Raw genomic sequence first — 25,986 nt, 5'->3', positions numbered from 1 at the left:
CTCATCAATATGTACACTTCCGAGCAGATAAACTCTTATGATCAAAACTCGTTCGTTAAGTGGTCAAGGTTTTCCCCCAAATAGCAACAGAAAAGAGCAGAAAAGGCAAAAAAAAGGATTTTATTTCTCTTAGGAGATCCTTTTTTTTTTTTTTTTAAAGTATTTTTTTGGCCTTTTTATGCCTTTAATGAGACAGGACAGTGGAGAATGACAGGAAGCGAGTGGGAGTGAGAGTCGGGGTTAGCCGGCGTACGGTGCAGGTGCCCCAGCCAGTCACGCCATGGCCTTAGGAGATCCTTTCTGATAGGCCATTAGACAAGTGCTGTTCAATTATTTTAATGTAACATTTAGATTTGGAGAAAAAAAGTGTCTGCTAAGAACCATAACCAAAAGCATAAACATACATTTTGTATACAGACAGGACAGCTTGATTGCCTTGAATCTCTACTGGAGCTAGCAACAGTGACGCACAACCAAAGTCAAGACAAAATCTGCAAGCAACTGCAACTGAGCTTGATGTAGCAGTGTGAGCATTAGTAAGGCCTCCACTGGCACACACACACAGGACTGATTACAAGAGGCCACTGTCACTGTCTGCCTTTTCTCACCACACATGAATGACATCGTAATGCCTGCTAGCTGAATGCTAAGAATTTAAATTGACTGCAAGCTTAACGTTAACAAAGACTTTATCAGGTAGGAACTGATAGGGACGTGCTTAGTAGGCCAATCTGAAAAAGAGCCAACATGTGAATGTGAATGTAAAAGCTTTATCTGCCCCAAAGCCAGACAGAGTGTACTACTGAACAGGGGAACAGTGACATGTCAGATTCAAGGTACAGGGGTACGCTCTGTGTACATTCTTGTGTTGTGTTGCAATCAGTTTGTGTGTAATGTATCTGAAGCAAGCCAACACTGCAGGTTGTGGATGCTGGTCCTGGAGCCTCCGTCTCACTGTACTAAAGGCCCTACTCCCCTTCAGTAGACATCTGTGTGAATTCTCTCTCATACACACACACCATGTGGCTGGCTTCCTTAACCTCTCATTCTCATACACCATCTCATTCGCTTCCTTAACCTCTCATTCTCATACACTCGCACAGCATCTCACTCGCTTCCTTAACCTCTCATTCTCACACACACACCATCTCACTTGCTTCTCTCATTCTCATACACACACACACCATCTCCCTCGCTTCCTTAACCTCTCATTCTCACACACACACCATCTCCCTCGCTTCCTTAACCTCTCATTCTCACACACACACCATCTCACTTGCTTCTCTCATTCTCATACACACACACCATCTCCCTCGCTTCCATAACACCCCTCTCTCTCTCTCTCACACACACACACACACACACACACACACACACACACACACACACACACACACACACACACACACACACACACACACACACACACACACACACACACACACACACACACACACACACACACACACACACACACACACACACACACACACACACACACACACACACACACACACACACACACACACACACACACACAATCTCCTTCTCTTCCCTTTTCTCTTTATTGCTCCTCCTCTTCCCTCTTTTGCGTTCCTTTCCCCTCCTCCTTCTACGTGACTCAAACAATCTTTTGCTCATCTCTCTCTCTTTCCCTCCCTCTTTCTCTCTCTCTCTCAAACAATACCAGCAGCGTCCATCTACACCAACCCAACCCCTTTCCCCTCTCCGACCTCCAGCCCCTCAAACACTTGCAGTCACGTCGTCAAAATCTCACCTCACTGCCAGCAGGCTCTAACGGGGCCTGGGGAGAATGTAGCAAAGCTGCGTTATATCCCCCCCAACCCCCCCCCCCCCAAAAAAACGCTTCTTTCTCTTGATCAACCGCAGAACTGACCACCCTTTTCTATTCTCTGGCTACACCCCCAATACTGATCAATCTCTCTATCTCTTCTCTCTCTCCCTCCCACCCTCTCCAGATACACAACCTGTTAACCTATAGATGTCCCCAAACTAATAATCTCAAAATAGCCTAAGTAAATCCATCAACCAATCAACCATCAAACTAGAGGGGCACTCCGAGAGTAGAGGCCTCTACCAAGGCCAATGTGCACAAATAATTACTCCTGAATCAGATCCTTCATCCAGGTTCACTCCAATAGTTTATACAAAAATGTCATGAAACACCAGCTTGATTTCATGTAATACTGCTGACAAACCAATTTAAAAATATTATACAACCTCTTTTGCAGAAGTAATCAATTAGGTATACTACATTCTACACTACAAGAAAAAAATACCATGTATTCCTTTTCCTTCATTCTCTGCTATTTTATTCTTTCTCAGACTCCTCTCCCTCTCTCTCCCCCTCTCTCTCTCCCTCACACACACACACATTCAAAAGCTGGATTACTATTAGAGCCAATTGAGGAGATCACAGAGATTTTCAGAGCGATCATCTTTTTAAAATCCTTATCAAATTACACAACAAATGACTCCTCTAATGTCACAGTAAATGGATGGTTGTTTGCTCACAATCCAATCAATGACTGGGTGGGGTTAATGAAAGGGAGTGGCATTAGTTGTTGTGTGTGGTGGACATTTGCTCCTTGAAAGACAGACAGACACACACACACACACGCCTCCCTTGCTGAATGCCTGTGGGATGTTTAAAGGCAACCACACTAATGACAACAACACTGATGTCAGTAATGCTTTAACTCAATCTGTGCTAATACTGGCTGCTGTGTGCCCCATCCATGTTAATCCCTCCTTTTACACACACACACACACAGTTACGATAGGAGCCTGCACACACAGGAGTCATCCTGATTTGCAACAACGGCACACTTCTGTGAAGATAACCTGCACAATGACGTTTTCCTTAGACAGCCTCTGCATCTCGTGGAAGACACTCTGCTGGTATCTCCCTCTTATCTCATTAACGCAGAAACGTCTTGATGGGTGATCAGCCTTCACATTCAAATCCATCATAAGCGCATTGCCGCGGCCATAATGCATAAACAAGAGGCTTATCGGTTCATCTCTCTGCGCTGCATGGTAATTACTGTATCCAGACAGTTTTGGCAGACTTGCAGCCGTTAGGCCATCCTTAAAAATATTTTTGTTTGCAGTAACAGCCAAAAAAAAAAAAAAAATGGGTCGGTAGGTAGGTCAATATTTTTTTTTCAAGATTCAAAGTAAAAAAAAAGTACAATTTTGGTCATGGTGATTACGTAGGAATGAATTTACACAAATGTGCATATCGTGACGTAACTGATTGGGTCTTCAACCCGTGCCTTCAGGCGCACCATTGCAAACCTCATTCTGATGCAGGTTATATAGACCAGCCTTTCTCAAACTTCTTTGACCTGAGGCCCGGTCATGGCAGACTTTGGGGTCATAGGGCTCATCTACATGTACCCAGAAAGAAGGCTACAATAGCTCTTGGCCACGTTATATTGAAATTTGACTATACAATACTCAATGCTATATACAGTGTATTATACAGTTTCTGCTCTGTTTCTAAGGAAGTTCCAAAAAACAACGTCTTTCTATTAAGTTTCGTTAAATAAATAAATAGCCTTCCAACAGGTTGAAGCGGCGCTTTGATACCAACGTTATCGATTAGTTTCAGTTTCTCTCGCGCAGACGCGCATTGAATGAATGCTCATACCACCACTTAATTGTAGGGCTCCATGTTAAATGACATCGATAGCAGAAACGTTTGTTTTCTTTTTTTCGTCGATCCGCGGTTTCTTGATCAACTGCGCAGCAAATTATCAGATGAAGCACCGGGCCTAATTTCACTCCACGACTCCGCGGACCAGCAGTCTCCATGTTGCGGACCCATATTTTCAGAAATGCTGAATAGACCACAACCAATTTCAATTTTCGACACGGTCACCGTTAGACTAGGGGGGAGAAGGGATGAGAAAAGATCTGGCCACAGTTCTTCCAGAACTTCGTGCCAAGTAAAAGCGTTATCAGTTTGTGTGAATGAAACGAAGCGTAGGCCATAGTGTGACATGCGTAAAACCAATGGTGTAGAGATGATGCCACAGGGTTTTATTTAAGTGAGCCACGTTTGCATGTAGGCAACTTATATTCACAGTACTTTTGCCTACTAAAAGAATATTATTTTATTGCATTTGTATTGGTTGTTTAGAGTAAAAAAAAAACAATCAGTCGGTATTAACGCAAGTTAAATTCTAAATTGACAGGGTCGGTCGGGTTACGGCAAACGAAAATATTTTTAAGGATGGCCTTATTTACTTGTGAAAGAAAGTAGCTGTTCAGCCATTGGCACCACCCATTCCTTCCAACTACATCATCCCAAACACCCAGATTAAATCTTAATAAGTTTAGCACCCAGTCCACACCTACTCGTCCACACTGGCCAATACGTAGGCATACCTAACATATTATGGCAGACAATACTATGTGTGTGTGTGTGTGTGTGTGAGCTTATACTATCATCCACTGCAATGGTGATTAACCATCCAGCATCCACTCAGGAAGGATAACTTAGAATTTGGGGCCTAATTGCATTAGAATATTGGGAGAAGGTCTGTGAAATCGTTCCCTACGCTTTACGCACACACACACAAACGCAGACACACACGCGTACATTCACACACACAATTGCTCACACACTGAACACACACTCAACACACTGGCAGGCCAGCGCTGGGTGCAAGGAACGGTACGTAACGTGGGCCTAATCACATGCAGTAACAGCAGCCCTAAAATGTATGGGATTGTCAGGCCTCCATTCTCCAAGCTCACTGCATACATATGCATGCATGCCTACATTAATACAATGACAATGGAGAATGGCTGCCTTGTTGATTAGTAAAAGCCATGTGGCCACTGATGCCTTATTCAATGTCAGGACAATGAAACATATCTTCATGAAGATACAGTAAGAACAAAACAGACGCCATCATACACATCTCTTACACACACACACACACACACACACACACACACACACACACACACACACACACACACACACACACACACACACACACACACACACACACACACACACACACACACACACACACACACACACACACACACACACACACACACACACACACACACACACACACACACACACACACACACACACACACACACACACACACACACACACACACACACACACACACACGCCGAAACGCACGTGGAAGCCCCAGAGTGATGGTGAGGCAAAGACGGGTAATGCTCGTGCTTGAGGACATCCCTCGGCAAGAGCGAGCGAGTAAGTGAGCGGGCGAGCAACTGTGTGCGAGAAAGAGAAAGAGAGAGTTAGAGAGAGAGAGAGAGAGAGAGAGAGAGAGAGAGAGAGAGAGAGCACAGCCTGGCCTCAGATGGTGAGATATGCACATCTATGGTAATAGGAAGGAAAAAAAAGGCCATGTCCTTCCCTTTTCTCTCTCTCTCCCCCTCTCTGCTAAAGAGGGGACACTCCATCTTTCAGTAGTGTTTGTATGGGGAGGATGAAGGGGGGTGTGGGTGGAGGAATAGAAGAACTAAGAGGGTTAGTAACTATGAAATTGATTCGGAGGACAAACTGGATTGCTTGCTCGTCTTCCTAAAGAGCAGCAGTGATAAAAGAGCAGTCTGCCTTGAGTTTTGTTCAGGGTTTAATTGAGCAGCTGGGTAAACCCGCCTGGCTCTTTCAAGGGTCAGCGAGCATGCAATGATCAGGTGCCACCCCAGAGAGGCAGCCAGAGCATGCAAGCCGGGCAGCACAGACATTTGGGGGAAGTACCACACCAATACACAGATTCGCGTTTGCACTGGTCCACGTCTCTGCTGATAAGCTCCTATTCAGCAGTCATACTTCACAGACTGTTTGAACCCTTTTGACAACATCGATTAGGATTGCTGCTCTAACAAAAACCTACTCTTTCACAAATGACGAAGCATTAGACTAATTACATTAATCTCCATTACGAAGAACGGACAAATACAATAAGGTAGAACAATTAGTCCATGTCCACAAAATTTTTTTACGGGAGCGAAGATGAGGCCTGCAAACCACAATACATCATATCCTGTCTAGCAGACACTGAAAAGGCTCCATGCAACCCATGGCGGGTCTGCACATGTAAAGAGGTTGTGCACAGAAAACGCAACCCGCCTGTTAGACTACACCACTGCATCCATTTTCATTTTAAGGCTAAAGTTATACAGATCTTTCATCCAACCAAACTAAGCGAATGAGTGAGTTACTCCAGCTGATCACCATAGAAACTGTCTAAACTTACAAGTGCAGAGCTTCAGAAATGTCCTCACACTCTGTAATTCATGTTTATGGTCCAGTGTTTGCCCGGATGGCATGCAAAATCCTCACCAGCAATGTATGTTCCAGGTTAATAGGAGGTATATCATTTGTTTATTTTATTACATGTCATTGAAAAACATGGATATGAATTTGAAAGAAAACGTGAGAGGAAGGACATACTTTGATTTCCCTGTCTGAGGCCTACTCGTTACCCTTTTCACACCTCACCAATGCTTGTTTTAGAGGACTGGAAAATTAATTTTTTTTCTGCCTGTACAACACTAACAAACATCACTTCCTTAAGAAATAAGCTAAACCACCAGTGGATTGGTATATATGAGACACAGTTAATTTATGACAAAATTGAAATAAAAACAGCATTAAATCATTACCTATTATTATGTTAATATTGATAGTGCTATTATTCGTTTCCTTAGGAAACACCTATCTGGTAAAGATCAATATAGTACATCAATCACACTGTTTGCTAGCTAGCTATCCTTCGTAGGTTGCTTGTCTCTAACGTTACGGTACAGCATACATTAAACGGTCATGTTAAATGACATCTTTAGTTAGGCTAATTGTTTGAAATAGGTAAACGAACAGTTAATTTGGTAGAAAAGGATGGATGAACAGGGTTAACAGTTCACTTCAGATGCAGTGAGGTATCTAGCGTCAGTTCACTTATTGGTCGAAATGAAATGAGACAAAGTTAGCTTGTGTCAATAACCTGGTAACTTACCCAACACTCAGGCACAGGATAAAAACAAGATAATAGCACAACTAGTCTTTCTTACCTGGGTTCAGGGAGGATGATTTTCTTACTCGCCCGGGCGGCTGGAGTAGATTTACTCTTCTCCATCGCCATCAGATAGCTGACATCGGCGAGAACTGCTTCTAGGTCCGCCATCTTCAGCCCTGGGTCGACCGAATCGATACAGAACCAGAAGCAGAAGCAGTCGTGGATGGACACAGATGCGAATGTACAGTCAGGTCCGTTTGAATCAAAGTCCAACCGTGACCAGTAGCGGCTAGTCAGGAGCTCGGGCCAAGCATCCAACTGAGCCTTTAGTTCTCTTCCTCAATGATCACCAAGGTCTCAAAAAACAGCCATTGTGAGACATCGCCAAATGTACTCTAAAGGGGAAATCGATGTCTTAAAATCTAACCAAAAAATATGAACTCGCATAGGAAAACAGGCTTGATGCCGTCAGCTACTGCAAACGACAACGTTGCATGGCCATTACAGACAACCCGTTTCGAAAATGATGAAGATAATGTTGCGGCTTTGATACAATTGATAAGAATTTTGCTCCTCGCCCCTTCTCCAGGGAGCTTTACGATCTTAAGAATATCCACCTGCAAGCTGATTATATAAATGACGGTTAGGCTAAATTAAAAATACAAACTACATAATCCAAAACCATTTCATACAAACACTGCGGTGCGCAAGGTTGGTTAAATCGGGCAATTCATACAGGGCTCCTCTTGATTAGGTTATCGCTCTTGCAACTAAAATCCATGCGAGATTAACACATCAAAGACACTGGTAGCAAATGCATCCAAACGCTCTCCAGACGACAGTAAACACATTCAGCTAAATCAGCTAAATAAAACGCGACGCCATAAACATTAACACGTGAGCAAGCCAGCTCGCTTGGTATCAGACACGAAAATGGACGACTCATGCGCCAATATGTTGCTTCATTTCCAGTGATAAATTCACTGACTGAAATGAAATATCCATTCTGTTACAGAAAAATAAAAAGCAACTGTGCTGTTTCGCCCAACTGTATTTTCATCGCCTCCGATGTTGCTTCCTGTATGTCCAATGCCTGCGAAACGACATAAATAATGGCAAACGACGCGACACAAACTGGTTAATTATCTAAGTTGCTGGATAAATATTTGTGCATGATAAAAAAGCATTCGAGTAAACTGATACAAATGTCTAGTCCTAACAGCAAAAGACAATTGAATAGCAGAGACCGTCTGAAAATACCGAAAATGACAGCATCGACAACGTCAAGTTGGCTTCTCCATTTTCTTGGGTTGACAACAGAGAGGGTGTTGCGATTGCTCGTTCCCCAACTTGCAATGAGCAAGTTAGCCAACTAACGTTAGCTAGCTCGCTAAAAGCGAGAAACAGAAAGCTAGCGATTTGACTGCTTGGCAGGCAGCTTGCTGCTGGTAGAGTACTAACTTAGCTAGACAAGCGTGTTGACAGAATCAAACGCTATAAATCTATATTTGCATCTCTATCACGCACTTTCCATAGGATTAAATGTCAAACTTGACAGTTTTCGAATTCTTTATTGCGAACTAATGTAATGTTTTGTGTAAGTTGAATTCTTCCTTCCTTTTTCTTGAAGAAAGCTAGCGTTTGTGAGCTAACTAGCGTTGTATATAACAGTGGAGGGGGAGGGGGCGTTTGAAAAGGAAATAAGCAAACGTTGGCTCGAGAACCAGCTTGGCAAACAAGCCCCAAGTCTTCAGCAAAAGGAGCACAGCACTATTTCTTTTCTGGGATATTCACAACCCCTCCTAAAGCGCTGCAGTCGCCTTGTATGTCAATCCTAAAACTTCAATGTTGCTATGTTGTTAGCTTAGCTAGCTGGCTAAAGTAATAACACATCAGCTAACCAGCGAGCTAACTCTTGCGGAACTTCATTTTGTAGCGTGCTAGCTACCCAAAACGACAACCACAGTCCAAGCGTGCGAAAGGCACTGGCCAACTACCTAATTATGGAAAACATCAATGTATTTCACAGGCAAAATAGGCAACTAGAGCTGTTACTTTTACACTCGTTGCTGCAGCATACTGGCCGTACTAAAGTTCTTTAATAAATAGCTACCACCACTAGACAGTAGTTTTTCTTCCTCGAAAAACTCAAGACACTTTCTTTTTTGCCATAAGCATCCGCATTCGGGTCGCTGAAGAAGTCTTCATTTGAGTTGACGATTCAACATTTGCGGCAACATCCGTTTCGGTTGCTGTTGGTTGTGTCTTCTCAGATATCCTGAGCTATTAACAAGAAGGAGTTTTGAACGAACAGTCTCTTAATCCGTGAGAATTCCCTCCACAGTGAGCTCTCCGTTGTGAGTGTCTCTGGAGTGAGGTTCAGAATTCTCAGGCAACCAAACCGAGATCCCCACTTCCTCTCAGTGCCTGCCCGCAAAGTACGGAACTGGATTTCCGTAGGAGTGGGAGTTAGGCTACAACCTGTTTCCTCAACACATTATATGAATAGTTTTTCTCAGTTGCTTTGGTAGCCTTTCTAGAATTCGGAATCCTCCAAATTACCCTAGCCTAGGCTACTTGTTCAACACAGTTTTGTAGCTTTAAAACAATTATCATAAAACTAAGTTTGTTTTTGATGATAGGCCTCAATCAGGAAATATCTAAAATGTGAAAGAGCACTGAGCCAGAATGAATGTGCTGGGCAAGTATGAAGGAAAGCTACTGTAGGCCATGTGTGCCACAATGTAAAATGGTAGCCTATCATATGTTTACCATTGAGTTTGACTAAAATGTACTTTCCAGGGGATTATATCGACAGGGATTGTAGTTTGTTGAACAAATAATAATAAAAACCTAACGTAGGCTACATTTACATTTACTTCTGTCAAAGAAACAAAAGGATTCTGATCAAATTAGGCCTCTGAGCTTTTACAGTAAGTGGTGTGTTTGTACAAATAGTTTTGAGAAATGCACTCACTGTTTGGAAAATGTTCAGGATGATTTGAGAAATGTACTAATGCAACTGAGAATAAAAGTCCATTAAGTCCATTCGTTAATACGTAATCTGGTTATTACACATTTGATACTGAATTCTTGCTCTCATCTTACCTTTTAAACACAGAGTGCATGTTAATATTTTACATGACATTGACGCCATGGAAATATGTAGGCCTAGGCCGGCATACCCTCCTGACAGTTAAAACCTAGAAACATGATACTAATCGAAACTTTTGAAGTTGCCCCCACAACAAATAGTTTTATATATAAATTCCTCATCTCCATCTCAATTGTAGCTGTGCTAGTCGTATATGACCCCAGAATTGAACCTGGTTGTCCATCGACATAATATACATAAAATATCTTCCTAGGGAAATGTATTCCTTCAACTGAAAACTTAATTTGAGGATATGTGTTCAGATTACAGGCTATAGAGTATTAGCTCTCTCTTGTGGCAAACATAGGCAAATGCAAAAACAATAGCAAGCTGCCTTAGGACAGGCCAGCTTGTTGGAAATTTCATGTTGAAATAAACTCACTTTGACATTTCTCATAAGTTTCATAGCTTAATTTATCGACAAAAAATAAATTGCGGCACAAAAAATTGTAAATTGTCACTGTACATTTTAGAATCTTCACACAAGTAGATGTCATTCTGTGGGTTAGGCTATAGCAGGTTATAGCATTTCATCTTCGCCAAATGCTGATGTTATTGTATTTATAACCATAATTTATGTTGGTGAGCATGTGGGATGGTGGTGGCATTCATAAACATCTATTTGTTTTGTTTTTTTCTGAGTGGAGAGACTAGCATGTAACAGATGCATTACAGGAATTCGGTGAAGTTTAAGAAATACAGTTTATTCAGCATTGGGCAGCAGGGGGGAGAGAGTTTGTGAGGGAGAGGCGGGTGATCGGGAGCGGGCTGAGGTTACTGCTGAATGCGGCGGATGGACTGAATCTGAGGGGTCTGGGAGTGGGAGCCGAATTCCCTGAAGTGCTTGTACTCCCCACAGTGGCGGTCACACTCCATGATGTACTGGTATCCACGGTAACCAGGGTACTGGTAGCACACAAAACTGTTGAGGAAAGACAGGAAGAGAGATGGATAGAGATAGATAGATAGATAGATAGATAGATAGATAGATAGATAGAAGGAGAGAGGGAGAAAGAGGGAGTGAGACAACATTTAACTTGGCTCTTCCATGAATGCACTAATAGTCTTACATTTGAACTGTATTGCACTTTTAAAACCTGTGTGTTGACCAGATGGGTCCAAATAGCCCAACTTAAATGGAAGAGGAAGACAGAACAAGTGTGTGGACCGTAGCGGACACTCACGCTCCAGACTGGACGCGCAGGGAGCCGACTTCGTTGTTGCACCAGCCCATGGCCTGGAGTGAGGGGTAGTCGTCGCTCAGCTCGCCCTTGCGGCCCAGGAAGTTCTCGCGCTCATAGATGGTCATACGGCACTCTCTGTGGTTCTGTGGAGTTCAAATGGGGTTTGAAAATGGTAAATGGATGTCAGCAGACTCTCAAATACTGATTTTATCTCCTGTAAGATGGTAGTGGCATTGCCAATATGAGTTCTTCTTTCAGTATTGTAAGCCCCTTCAGGAGAGGAGGTGAACGGTTATTTAGGCCTAATGCATCATATGCCGTAACATAATATAATGGGCTTAATTAGAAGAGATGGCCTGAGCATTTTGCCACAGAAACAGAGGAGGACTTACAGCACAGGCGATGGGTCTGAAAGAGGTCATCCTCTCGATGTGGTAGGCATTGCTACCTCCGAAGGCGTCAGGCTGAGGGTACTCTCCCCTCTCCAGCACAAACTGCTGGCCCTGGTAGGAGGCATGCTCATAGCCCACCCAGCTAGGAGGAAAAACAATACAAGAAATATGTGTTAGTTACGGGCATACACATCAACATATTGAAGAAAAAATATAATGTCACTGAAATATATAACAAAATTAAATATAAAATCAATTGGATAAACTGATAGATTTTAACTGAGTAAACTGAGTTTAACTGAGTAAAATTAAACTGAGTTGAACTGCATTACTAAATGCAGTGTGTGTTGGCCTAAAACACCAATGAGTTAAGTAGCATGTAAAATATGTTCCCTTGTTTTGCGTATATGTGGGTATCATTCCAATTTGACATTTAAAGAGCCGCCAATGGCTGGCGGGAATAAGTTGTGGTGTTCCTGTTACAGGCACAGGGTGTGCTCAATGTGAGGTGTGAAACGTACAGAACAGCGTAGAGCACAAAAGTCTCCTGCACACAAAATGTGGCAGCTCAACTCTTCAATTAACACCAACCTGTCTCTATATGAGTTTTGACATGAAAATACCAAAATACACAGTTCTAAAAAAAACAGGCTGCTTGCTGTTGTGAGGACAACAACAACAAAAAAAAAGCTAAAGAACTGCTCGGCTCCTTGAAGAGGGTTAACACAGACTTACGCGCCACTCTCGACTCTGAGGGAGCGGACAGTCTCGAAGCCGAACTCCATCACGTTGCAGCACTCAGAGGTGAACTCATGACGACGGCCCTGGAAGCACTCCTCGTCGTACACAATAATCTGCAACAGAATGATTGAACACCTTATTCAGAGCTCCTGAGGTTCCATGAGTATCACACAAATATGGGACTAACTAATAAAGGTCCAGTCCTACTAAAAGAATTTTGATTATCAAGTTACTTCAGTTCCAATTATTTTTTTTGCTAAACTGACACAGAAATTTAACATAGATCAATATTTGTGCTCCATGTTGTCACCAAATTGCAAGAAAAATAGGCCAAAATGCTCTTAATGTATTGGGTGTCTGGAAGTCAATGTGTCACACTGTTGATGGAGGTTTATTTTTAGCAATCTTTTTCCCTGAGGTGTCCTCATCTGTGTGTGTTTGTGTAATTATCTATTGATCCCTGTGGCGACTTTCACACCTACCTTCCAGTGGCCAGAGAACTTGGTACAATGGTGAGTCATCTTGTCTGCAACGGGGGAAGAGACCAGAGGTGTTACTGATGACAGACTAAACATGGAAGAGAAAAAACATTGCTTAGTGAGTAATTTAAAACATTGAATACAGGCATAGACCCCTACCCCACTCCCTTGTAAACCTAGACTGATTAACAAATAACACCATGGGGAAATGTACAGGAGAAGATCATCTATATAATAATACACTGTGCAATATACACAAGCATTTAAAACCATTAACCACACAGCAGGGGATCAGCCTTCTATATTTACACTTAATAAACAAACTAGGAATATTGTATAGCTATAAAACTACAAAAAGCACAAGGAATATCTCATGGTCCACATCACAAAGTGTATAACAGCAGGCAATGGCATCCTATACTTCTGCCCAACTCCAAACGTATATGCACGTGTGAGCAAGTTAAATCCAATTTCTTTTTTAGATGCTTTTATATTTAAGCACAATGCCTAGCAGCATAGTATCCATCTATGTTCACTGAGCAACTCTGAATAGCGTGTCAAGCCTGAATGCTTGCTCGAAACCATTACTGCTCTATTTAAAGATCTGAACAAGAATGAATAAAGCCGGCAAAGCCAGAGGGAACCAGCTGCTGCTACTGTTGCTACTGCTAGTCCTAGTGCTGTTGCTGCCGCTGGTACGGCTGCTACTGCTGTTGCTGCTGCTGCCTCTGCTACTAAATCGTGCTCTCCATCCTCTCCGGTCTGTGGGAGCTGATCAGTGCGTGCGTATGCGGGAGGTGGGGGACAGATCGTGGGGCTGTGCACCGAGTGAGGGGAGTCAGGTTTGGAGAGAGGGTGGTAGTGGGAACTCACCTCGCTTTGATGCCCTTGGGACGTCCTGGCGTGAGAGTGAAACCTGGCACGCGCCTCTACCCTTTTAAAGCCTCCCCTGGCAAAGGGCCCGGGTAAAAGCCCCGGCTCAGCATCGAGGGAGGGGCCCGCCATTGTGGCCCCAACAAAGGGGGGTTAAATCTATAGAGCAGCAGAAATGCAGACGCTACACTATCACCCCCCAGGCCGTGAGTGCGCACCAGGGCCGCTCTAACGTGCCCGTAGGTCCATGCACATGTGTGCACACACATAGAGACATGTATGCCAATAAAAATCCGCATACACACTTGCAGACATACATACACACACACACACACACACACACACACAAAGAGTACATGGACCATGACACACAGGCAGGCGCACAGACTCCCCCGTCTCCCGAAAGCAGAGTCGAAAAACACACTTACACACAGCACTTACATGCATGTACAGGCAAAAGCAATAGCAACATTTACATTCATAAACAGTGGTATGTTCACTCTCTCAAAGAAATATGAAATATGTACACATACACATACGCACACACACACATGCACATGCACACACACGCATACACATGCACACACACACACACAAAAACCATCAAGTTCAATAAAGTTAAGTGCTCTTTGAAAGCCTTCAGGAGGGTGGGGAAAAGCAAAAGACACAAACCAACCCTGAAAACCCTGCTGGCTACTCCCCATTTAAAGTTCAGGCAGTCCATTTGATTTTACTGTAGACATTTTATTTCCATTTCATTTAACAGAATCTCATATTTCCTGGATAGCATTCCATCAAGGAAATATTCATCCCCGCTTGTTTCTTATATGAATGAATATTTCATCAAATTGACATCCCCACAAAATACTTAATGAATTGTGAAATAAAAGATTAATTTGTAGTACCAATATATTGATTTGATTTTGAGCAATATCTATCATACAGTCCATTTTATTTTTATGTGATTCTCATCCTGATAGAACTATTGTTAAAAAATAAATAAACAAGTCAGTAGCGCAATGACGTGACATGCAGATTTTTGTGTCCAAGTGCATTACTTTGGTTTAAAATAATTTTAAATGATTCATAACAAGCATCATTTTATTCTATAAAACCTGTATAATTTGAACACATTTTCTGTTTATCATAACAATTATATATATTTTATGTTTTGTCATTTCAAACCCTCAAAATGTCAGGTGGCGCAACTGTCCGAGCAAATTAACACTATGTGAAAAGTATTACATTTAGAATTTAAAAAGTATGGTATTTGCAATGCCAAGGTAAGAACTGTAGACACTCTCAGGTATACTTACCAAAAAAACAAACAAATGTGGGCTTTTTTAGAAACATTTGACATTTTTGGGTTTACAGTCTAAAAATGTATTAAAACCCCTGTAAATGTTACGCAGCCATTAAGACTGGTTTAAACACAGTTGTGCAACCAAAAAAAGCATCCATTTTTAAAGATTATTTTTGAAAACACGTTTTTAAAAGCCTTATTTGAGACTCGTGTGTGACATGACTGACAGAACAGCCACAATCAACTTCCCCTCTACCATAAGGTCACTCGGTCACCCCGGTGACATGCATATCAACAAAACATACCACGTTGTAAACTCTTTGACTGAACTGTTGCTATTATCCTTTTACACAAGCTTTGTGAATGGAGTGAAACAGGGGAGGTAAAGATTATGTAAATCTAAAGGTGATCGTAATGCAAATTATGTAAACAACAACCATAGTCTTCTCTTTACAATAATGAACATGACTTCTAACGCTCATTGCTTTCTCTGACCACATCGGGATAAGACAAATGTACAATTATTAGCTGTGGTTTATGTGGTTTTAAATCACACAATAAACAGTGGATATGTGAAGGGATATATACATATATTAGGGGTGTAAATGTAAGCACATTCGTACCGAACTGTTTAGGTTTACACTTTTTGAAAATACTATTCCTGTTATATGTGTTAAGTACCAGCAATATTGTCAGTGAATGTTAGACTAGCAGTACTAACAGGCTTACTGTAGAGAAAATTAACCGAACCGTGACTTCAATACAGAGGTACGTACTGAATCATGATTTTTGTGTACCGTTACACCCCTAATATATATATATATATATATATATATATATATATATATATATATATATATATATATATATATATATATATATATATATATATATATATATATACACACACATAATGTATCAATTTTTAATAATAATAATAATAACAATAATAATAATATATAATTTTTATGTATGTCCTCTTCCTTAAATTAAGCTGTGACCTACTCCCATATACAATAGAGGTATGAAGTCAGATAAGTTGCATTAGTTGCATTGCATTCAAGAGCAAGAGCAACAGTGATGATGGTGCAGGCCACTCAACTCACATCAGTGCTCCAGAAGAAAAGGCCTTTTCCTCATGGATGCCTCCAATAGGGGGCGATCTCTGCTGCCCTTATCCCCAGTATGCACAGTGTTACACTTCAGCTTAGATGACACTGAGTTCTGAAGGCTAAATGATGGCTGCCTGGTGTTAATCATGTTGGCTAGATCAACAACGTGTTACGTGAAATCCAACCACAGTAATGCCCGGAGTCAATATCCCAGTACACACTGCAGGGTGACGACATAAATAAATAGTTTCGTGGACAACATCAAAAGGTTATGGAAGTGTCATGGCAATCTAATGTAGATATAATATACTTTTGTCATTAACATTACAAAGATATTTGTCATAGATTATTACCACAGTATATATTTACTGGTCACTCCTATGAGAGGTGACTGTTATCCTCAAAACAATAGATGCAGCATGACGCTGGCAGAGGTACAGAGGCGGGTGTTTTGTTCATGCAGTGCACACTGATACTGTCACTGTGGATGCAAGCCAGAACCAAATATTTCTTCCAAATATGCACCAGAATGTTGTTTAATAAATGAATGAAAAAGTAGTGTGATCAAGCTCGAAGAATTGAAAGAACAGTGAGAAAAAAAGAGCTAGAGGCCCATAATTTTAAATCATGCAATAATCACAACCTCAAATCTACAAAACCCAAACAACCCTGTGATTTATAATGTGTACTTGGAGGCGGTGACAGGGTCAAGCCAGCTTGTTTCCCCATGGGGGTATTTTGGTGTTTACACTGACATCGCGGCCTTACAAACTGTCCACTGAAATAATAGGCTCAAACAGCTCCTCAGATCCCTGCTCTATAGAGACACACAATGCATTTGTTCTCATCTCCATTGCCTGAATAACTTCACTAGTGTCCAGGCATCTTGCCCAAAAGTCTATATAAGTCTACAAAGGCAGGTCACTCTCATTCCATTTCAAGCAAGATAGAGCGATAAGAACATGGAGGCAAAGTAACTGAATGCAGTATACAGTAGCGAGACATCCCTAAATTAAATAACATTCCGTTATAAAATATAATTTTGGATCTCTGTGTTAAGAGTTTTAAAAATGTATATGTGGAAGCTTGGCTAAAGAACAGAATTACATATTTTTGCACACGCTTCACACAAGCAAAGGCCTTTTAGAAAATGAAATGCATCATACAAATGTTAATCATATATTACTGTCACCAAGTCAAAAGATGTTGTGGCTTATCGAAAGGTATGTGGGTAGAATGTGAACAGACACAGAGAGTTAGAGATGGAGAGAGTGGGAAAGGGAGAGAGAGAGAGAGAGAGAGAGAGAGAGAGAGAGAGAGAGAGAGAGAAACTATCAGAGGATTAGCATGCCTCAACCTCTGGCCTATACATTCCTATGATCTGTGCAAGGCCTATAGCTAGCAGTGTTGCCCCGCGGGCTGAAACTGCCATTGTCAGGGCTTTCCATTGAGGACAAAGTGCTTACGGGGACCCAGAGGGAGAGCTTTCTGGGCGTAGCGATGACCCGGCGGCTTTGGTGCGGACCAACACTGATGACGGGAGTGTTTCTATTGTGCGCCAAGCCCCTCCATACTCCCCTTGCCAGAGTATAAAAGCTTGGCCGCAGGGTTTGGAAGACCAGCACGAGCCAGCCAGCCCCACAGGCACTGCAAGCTGTACTCATAACAGGTAAGGGCCCAGCCCAGGAAGCAGCAGCACACACACACACACACACACCACACATACTCATACACACACACATGCACACACACACACACTCACACACACACATTCACAGGGTGAGCAGTGCGCTCCATGGCATGGAGACAGGTGGGCAAGGGTGGCAGAACAGGTGATGATGATTGGGATCCATCATTAAGCTTCCCATCATACTCAGGGTTTACCCGCCTGCCCGTCCCAAATAACTGCAGCCTGCCAGCACTGCCTGCCTGCCTGCTTGAGGGCCATTATAAGTCACGGAAAGCAGCCAGACAAATTTTTGGTTGTTGCCTGGGATTCAGGCAGAGCTTTTAATTAGAGATATCTGGTGTTAACTGCTGGAATGTTAAATGGGTTTAAAAGTGAAGCCAGTTTTGTAAAATCATATCCCAACTATGACTTCACTTCCTGAGCCACCACCAACACCAATGCACACTGTTCCATGGATGTTTGGAGTGAGTCCATCTCTTGATCTCTTGGTTATCACCTGGACCTCACATTGCTCTTCTCTCTGCTCTCTCCCAGACTCTCTGAACCTAAATCATGTCTCAGACCGCCAAGTCCGCTTCCAACCAGGGCACTGACGCCAAGGACAAGGGAGCTCCCGCCCCTGCCGCCAGCAGCAAGGCCACCAAGACCGGAGAGCCCGGAATGATGGGCAACTTCAGAGTAAGTGCATCCTCCTCACGCTTCACACACACACACACACACACACACAGGGCTTTGCTGCCTCTGGCTCAGGCCCAGCTCACATCCAGTGCAGAGTTGACTGCAAGCTAGACAGCTGGATTGCTGAAAATGGAGAAATTGCAGTCTCTAAACAGTGGAGCACTCTCTGCATCTATTCAAAAACAATAAATGGGTAATGGGTTTAACTGTAATATAATGATGACAATTGTTAAGGAAATATATATAATAGATAATATAATAGATAATATCAATGTAATATATTAATGGATTAAATGGTAAAGGTCCTCATGTTTTTGTGACTAGTGCTTGACGGCAGTGGATCTCATGTGGCTCTTTCTTTCAATAGTGTTCTCAAACTGTTCCCACAGATCATGCTCTTCGAGCAGGAGAACTTCCAGGGCAGGATGATCGAGGTTCAGAACGAGTGTGTGAACGTGTGTGACCAAGGAATGGACAGAGTGCGCAGTATCATTGTGGAGTGCGGCCCGTAAGTCCATCACAGCAAAACTCCTCCAAAAGCACTTAGAATAGTTCTGACTGCTACTGCAGAGATTAATGAAATTAGCAGTCAGTCAGATTCTGGCCTTCTGTACTCAATCTGTCTCCTCCCTCTTTTTTTCCCCTTGATCTCAATCTCGCTGCTTGATGGCGCCCCCTGGTGATTCCTCCCCCTCACTGCGCTCTCCTTCTCCCCCTGCATCCCCACCTCCAGCTTCGTGGCCTTCGAGCAGTCTAACTTCCGTGGGGAGATGTTCATCCTGGAGAAGGGCGAGTATCCTCGCTGGGATACCTGGTCCAACAGCTACCGCAGTGACTGTCTCATGTCCCTTAGACCTATCCGCATGGTAAGGAATATAGGAATTCTAAGAATTTTATTCATGCTCTGATGCACAATTCAACCTACAAGAACCATGACACATTTAGTAGAACTGTTCAGCATACAGTACACCCACAGAGAAACACTACACACATTTACTGACTCACTCCCTAAAGAAATAGTATTGGGTATGATTTTTGTCCCAAGCTGCAGAGTAACAGTCTGCAGTGCACTGAACCACACTGACACACACTGCTTTTCAAATGCTCCTTCCTCTCTCACCATCCGCCCACATCTCCACTTCACTCCTACAGGACAACATGGAGCACAAGATCTGCCTGTTCGAGCTGTCCGACTTCAAGGGCAACAAGATGGAGATCCAGGAGGATGACGTGCCAACCCTGTGGGCCCATGGCTTCTGCGACAGAGTGGGCAGCGTGAGAGTGCCCGGTGGAGCGTACGTACACTTATACTTACACTTATACAAAGTATTGTGATTCTAAGAAAATTATTTAGTCTATTACTATTAGTAGTATTTTTTTATGTTAGGTTATATAACTACTTTAAACCATTTTAATGATGATGTTTATTGATGTTGTTGTGGGTCACTCTGGATTAAAAAAAAAAAAAACATCTGCCAAGAACCATAACCATAATTAAGTGTGCCCACGCTTAACCAAGCGCCCAATCACAGACTAGACAGGGGAATCCCCCCAGAGAGGGGAGAGTAGCCAACATCAGCTGAACTCTGAGAATGGGAATGATCTCACCCATTTGCTTGGCCAGCTCTCTCAGAGGCACAAGGGAACTAAGATCACAAATATACAGTTATACTATAATTATACAATTGCAAATACCTCTTACATATTGGAATACATCATCAGCATTTGATGACGGGATGTGATTAAGTTAACTATCATGGATTGACCTCTGTTCTTGTCAGCTTTTTAATCAAATTGTGCTCTTCCTCTCCAGTTGGGTGGGCTACCAGTACCCTGGATACAGAGGCTACCAGTACCTGTTCGAGTGCGGCGAGTACAGACACTACAACGAGTTTTGCGCCTTCCAACCTCAGATCCAGTCCATGCGTCGCGTGAGGGATATGCAGTTCCACCAGCGCGGATGCTTCAACCTCACCTCTGCCAAACAGTGAGCCAGCCCTGCCGCAAACCGGTGGCCTAGCAACCAGCCTTCCCACGGGCGCTTTTTATCCCCCCATCCAGATCTCTTCCCTCCACCCCAAATCTCTCTCATCTCCCCATTCCCACAGAATAGCATGACATCATTGTAAACGGACATCTGACGTGACTTTTTATGATGCCAAAAAATAAACATGTTTTGAAAAACCCAAATTTGCAGACTTATTGATTTATTTATTTTTAAACACATCTATTTGTTAATGTCAAGTACATAAATGTATTTATTTATACAATATGACATTGCACAAAGATATAGGCCTAGAAGTAGCCTATGGCAGTAGGCAAGGTCTAGCCTAGGCCTATACTCTAAACATGTGAAGACAATCATACTGTATATTGATCAAATGAATATCTCCTCTGCTTTAAATAAAATTAAGTAATCCTGACTAATTGTTTTTTCCCGTTTTATTTTGTCATTTTAGATAACCAGGAGTGTTATATTTAGTATGTGTGGAAAATATTCCTAACTTTATGATAACAGGCAGCACTATCGTCGTGACGTTACACTCGACTAGCCAATCAAATAATCAGCTTGTCGCTCTGTTTTCTTCTGACATCTAGTTCTATGGTAGTTGCACAAGCTAGCTAGCGGCATCATCAAGATGGCAGCACTTTTCAAAGCACGGAAAGGTCAGTAATAAAGTGACAATTCCACATTTTACTTACTGTGATTTTTACAGGTTAAAGTTATAACAGGTTGACGATTTAATTGTTATTTGGAAACAATGGAATTGTACTCATGACATTTGAAACATGAAGTATACTAACATTACCTAAGATTTGCTAGCGTGAATCGTCCAGCTTGCTGGCTGCTGCTGCTGACTGTCTGTAGGTAACCAAACTAGCTAGCTTGCTAGCTTACTGTGGTTTCTACTGTTTTCCAGTAGGCCTGTATTAGCTATTGGAATGGAGTATTTTTGAGTATTTGCTAGCGAAGGTTACTTTCAAGTGAATTATTTCAATTGTATGGTGGTTTTCTTTTAATCCAGGGAGTTAACTAAGTTTTGACAGGCTCCCTCAATGGGTTTGAATAAGTGTACTGACGTTGACATAACTGGCTATCGAGTTATAGGAGTTAGGTACCCAATTTAAATTACTTTCGCTGTAAGGTGCGATAGCAAGGATGCAGTTGTGCTTAATTACATTCAAGTCTCTTATTTAATCTTGTATTGACGCGAAAATTCACGGAATTTTTCCATCAAATTCAATAGCGCCTGTCAGTAAGACGCGCGCCATCACTAGGACAAAGGTGACAGCGCACTTAAGGTTCTGTAACCTCTCACCCAGTTTCCATCATAGTGTTATGAAAACGTTCATGCTACGTCCGAATATAATCACTCCTTTCTCTCATGTATAAATCAATTATATTCTAGCAGCCCTTTGGTACTACGTTATTACTACCATGCCTCATATATCAGCCAGATCAGAGCCGTTTTGAATCAGTAACTAATATCTGGCTAACGCTACCTCATAGTGCTTCAAGGTCTTAATGCCTGTTAAGATAGATAGATAGATAGATACTACTTTATTGATCCCCAGGGGAAATTCAAGCTGACACTACCACACAGTTGCAGTATGTTATTTATAGTCAGTTATATAATGAATGCTCACTAATGCTGATGAAATAAGAGGCAAGGAACTATGGGTCATCTATGTTGGTGTCTTACTTGATACAAGTGTGGTGTTTACCCTGTCATTTGGTCAGTGCTATTCCTGTAATTTAATGGTCAATGTTGTTCCTTCCTGTTCTGACTCTGAATGTTGTCGTCTCTCTGTGCTGTGCCTCCAGCGTTGGGCATGGCAGTGGGCTGTAGCAAACGCTACATCACCCAGCTAGCCGAGCTGCCAGAGATGCACCAAATGCTCCGGCAGACGTGCCGGGATTACGCCGACAGAGAGCTGGCTCCCATCGCAGCTAAGCTGGACAAGGAGCATGCCTTCCCAGCCAAGCAGGTAGAGAAGCATCCGGATAGTACTGGGGTCAGGGGTCAGGGAACTAGCCACTGGTGGTGGGTGAGACCATAGATATTAGAAAGCTAGATACCGCATTGACTGTTGAGTTCTATTAGGTGGCATACGTGAACGTGGGCGCCATATTGCTGGGGGCAAACACCATATTGTCTATGGGCAACACTTGCCGGCAGAGATTCCTGTCTGATTTCCAGTCAGAGTCACATGTTTCTCCATTGCCCTCCAGTGATTGTTGCCCCCACCAATATGGCGGCACTATTTACAATCGTTCTGGAGCCCAATGTGGTATCTAGCTCTAACAGCTCTGGCTTCTGGGGGGACATGGCTGTCTGTGCATGTAAATGCTGAATGTCTGATATAGGTTGATTTTGGAAAACCAAAGGTGAATCAATTGATATTAATGGTTCAGGTGATTAATGTTGTTTAGGTTATTTGTTGTAAACTACAACACCTGTGCTGTTACTAGTGTCAGCAGATGTTGTGGCTTGTCAGAGACAGTGATAAATCGAGCTTCTGTTGTCCTTAGGTCCGGGAACTGGGCGAGATGGGTGTCATGTCGGTGGAGGTTCCGGAACACCTAGGCGGAGCGGGACTGGACTACCTGGCCTACGCGCTGGCCGTGGAGGAAGTCAGCAGAGGGTGCGCGTCCACTGGGGTCGTTGTCAGCGTCAACAACGTGAGTCTGTCGTCATGGAGAACCCTGTGTCGATGGGATAGCATGTGCTATAACCTGTGTGTGTGTGTGTGTGTGTGTGTGTGTGTGTGTGTGTGTGTGTGTGTGTGTGTGAGATTTGGAGTTAGGTAACATGAGGAAGACATTGCTGATATTGAAACGTTACTCATGGAAAGAGACAAAAATGCAGATAATGCAGTTCTTGTAAACTGGAAATGTTTATCAGGAAACAGACTTGAATTTCAGATTGCGTAGCACATTGTGTTCTGTGGAAGAAGAGCCTCTGTGGCATCTGGTTATTTCAAGTCAGCCTTTAACATAATACGATACTTTGACATAATAATAGCTTTCTCTCCCAGTGCATTGGTGGCAGTTTTCTGTCAAAATGGGGTAAAACAACACATTGCATTTATATAGAGCTTTTCTAGACACTCAAAGTGCTTCACAATGAAGGGGGAACCTCACTAACCACCACTAATGTGTAGCACACACCTGGGTGATGCACGGCAGCCGTTATGCGCCAGAACACTCACCACACACCAGCTTGAGGTTAGTTAAGTTTACTGTAAGTGAACAGCTATGGTAGTGTACAGTCATGGTTGAAATCGAAATGTATCAACTGTTAAGTGTGAACTCAATATATTATAGACCCTTTCATGGAATTTTCATTATCAGCATCATAGTTGGCCCCACAAGACTTCCTTTTTAACATTCCATATGTTATCTTAATGCAGAGGAAGTAGATTGGGGCCCAAATAGAATGTTCAAGCATTGTTTTTGTTTACCTTGTTGAAAGGGTCCATACTCAGGCTGAATGCTAGCAGCAAATATGGGTTAATATTTAACTTTGGGTACCTCTGATCAGCAGTGGGTTGTCCTCAGTGAGGGGTCATTCCGGGATTCCTTGGCTGGATGAACAGGTGACAAAGTCCCCAGTCTCGTCTGAGGTGACCACTGTCCCTGACCAGTGTGTGTGGTATCAGGGGATAGCCTGGACACACTGGTTATGAACAGTCACAGATAATTAACCCGTAAGCAGTTTTGAACATTTGAACAGAAGATTCTGTTCCGCAACAATGTAAGATTTTAAAATTCCGTGTTCAGTTTAATGAACCCACATATTCTTTAGAATGTCCAACTTCCTACATTCCCATCACACCGGTGTGATGGTACAGCCTTTAAGGGGGGTTTCAAAACAAAGATTTGCAACGAGATGAGCTGCAACGTTCTAAAACCTTGCAACTGCGACAAGACGTGGTGAATGTTTTGCGATGGCTTGCAAGAGCTGGCAACAACATGCAACATTTAATTCACACCGCTGCAAATCTTTCTGCAACGGTTTCGTCTCGTCGCAAATCTTTGGTGTGAATTGGGCCTTAAGAATTAAGTGACTCCTGTATGGGTGACTACTAGACATATCTCATACATGTAGACGCCAACTTTATCAGGAAGTCTACATGTGGAATGTATCTCAGTCATGCTTGTATGATAAATGGATTTTTTTGCGGTTAAATGACTCCATGTAAGTTACTATAAATTGGAACCAGATGTTTATGTTGAAGCTGAGGATATAAACGCCAAAGCACTAAACAAGAAATAACAGCAATAACAACAAGAAATGTTTTGCACCATGCAGCCAATGAGTAGACTGCCTACAAAGAGCTTGTGTTCGTAGTTCAGTAGATTTTAGTATTGCTGGCCTGAGTGGGGAGAATCTGAAGTGGAGATTTTCACATGGTGAAATGTTGTGCTGCAGTCTCTGTATATCGGCCCCATCCTGAAGTTTGGAAATGACGAGCAGAAGGAGAAGTGGATAACCCCCTTCACCACCGGGGAGAAGGTCGGCTGCTTTGCCCTTAGTGAACCAGGTAGGCACAACACCACGCCAGCCTGAACATACACTAACATCAGCCTGAACACACACCAACACCAGCCTGAACACACACCAACACCAGCCTGAACACACACCAACAACACTAACATCAGACTGAACACACACTAACAACACTAACATCAGCCTGAACACACACCAACACCAGCCTGAACACACACCAACAACACTAACCAGCCTGAACACACACCAACGCCTAACTAACCTTCCTGCACCCGCATAACATCACATCAACATTATACTTAACACACACCAACAGCAGACAAACCCCACTGCACTCTTAACACACACCAACAGCAGACAAACCCCACTGCACTCTATCCCCAGAGCATCCTGGACCAACATCACCCCAACTTCATTGTATTCCTCTTGTCACACCAGCGCAAGGCCTGACTGTCTTCTCTTTGGCACATTACAAAGCTTCCGTCTTCTTGCTAATCGACTCGCATTCTGCCATAATGCCATACCGTTTCTCAATACATCAACCATATAGGGAGCGACTACGGTAGCCTTGTGTGCAACATGCACCTGTAGTACAGGTAATGCACTCCGCAGTACAGGTAACAGCCCTGTGTGTGGTGTCTCCTCTGTACAGGTAACGGCAGCGACGCAGGTGCGGCGTCCACCACAGCGCGTCAGGAGGGGGACGAGTGGGTCTTGAACGGTACCAAGGCCTGGATCACAAACAGCTGGGACGCCTCCGCCACAGTAGTTTTCGCCACCACAGACAAGAACCTCAAACATAAGGTATTGCACACACACCCA

General features: G+C 42.9%; 4 protein-coding genes across 4 annotated transcripts in view; 2 read left to right on the top strand and 2 right to left on the bottom strand.

Moving 5' to 3' along the window:
- Nucleotides 1-9,431, bottom strand: part of grk3 (G protein-coupled receptor kinase 3) — a 78,165-nt gene extending 68,734 nt beyond the window's left edge. The window contains exon 1 of the mRNA XM_076284010.1: nt 7,099-9,431. Coding sequence (XP_076140125.1) covers nt 7,099-7,211 — 113 coding nt within the window. The 5' untranslated portion in view covers nt 7,212-9,431. The remainder of the gene's footprint in view (nt 1-7,098) is intronic.
- A 1,540-nt stretch (nt 9,432-10,971) lies between these two features.
- cryba4 (crystallin, beta A4) lies at nt 10,972-13,035 on the bottom strand. Its single transcript, XM_076283229.1, has 5 exons — nt 12,997-13,035; nt 12,509-12,627; nt 11,774-11,915; nt 11,382-11,524; nt 10,972-11,119 (listed from the first exon to the last, which is right to left on the bottom strand). Exons 1-5 carry the CDS (start codon nt 13,033-13,035, stop codon nt 10,972-10,974), a joined length of 591 nt encoding a protein of 196 aa, XP_076139344.1.
- A 5,488-nt stretch (nt 13,036-18,523) lies between these two features.
- Nucleotides 18,524-20,752, top strand: crybb1 (crystallin, beta B1). The gene is made up of 5 exons (XM_076283228.1): nt 18,524-18,649; nt 19,039-19,157; nt 19,383-19,515; nt 19,802-19,944; nt 20,463-20,752. The coding sequence occupies exons 1-5, from the start codon at nt 18,524-18,526 to the stop codon at nt 20,638-20,640; spliced, it is 699 nt and encodes a 232-aa protein (XP_076139343.1). The 3' UTR covers nt 20,641-20,752.
- Nucleotides 20,753-21,236: 484 nt separating this feature from the next.
- The window catches only part of acads (acyl-CoA dehydrogenase short chain), a 9,725-nt gene continuing 4,975 nt past the window's right edge, over nt 21,237-25,986 (top strand). The window contains exons 1-5 of the mRNA XM_076284009.1: nt 21,237-21,316; nt 22,476-22,639; nt 23,184-23,333; nt 25,087-25,198; nt 25,817-25,968. Of these exons, the coding sequence (XP_076140124.1) occupies nt 21,289-21,316; nt 22,476-22,639; nt 23,184-23,333; nt 25,087-25,198; nt 25,817-25,968 (606 nt within the window). The 5' untranslated portion in view covers nt 21,237-21,288. The remainder of the gene's footprint in view (nt 21,317-22,475; nt 22,640-23,183; nt 23,334-25,086; nt 25,199-25,816; nt 25,969-25,986) is intronic.

Source organism: Alosa pseudoharengus, unplaced genomic scaffold (genome assembly GCF_046254945.1).
Source record: "Alosa pseudoharengus isolate Yale_2024_CS ecotype anadromous, Long Island Sound unplaced genomic scaffold, YU_APseudo_1.1 YU_APseudo_1.1_scf_14, whole genome shotgun sequence".
NCBI classification, from domain to species: Eukaryota; Metazoa; Chordata; class Actinopteri; order Clupeiformes; family Clupeidae; genus Alosa; species Alosa pseudoharengus.
The sequence above is the reverse complement of the archived record's forward strand: the minus strand, read 5'-3'. Positions and strand labels throughout refer to the sequence as shown.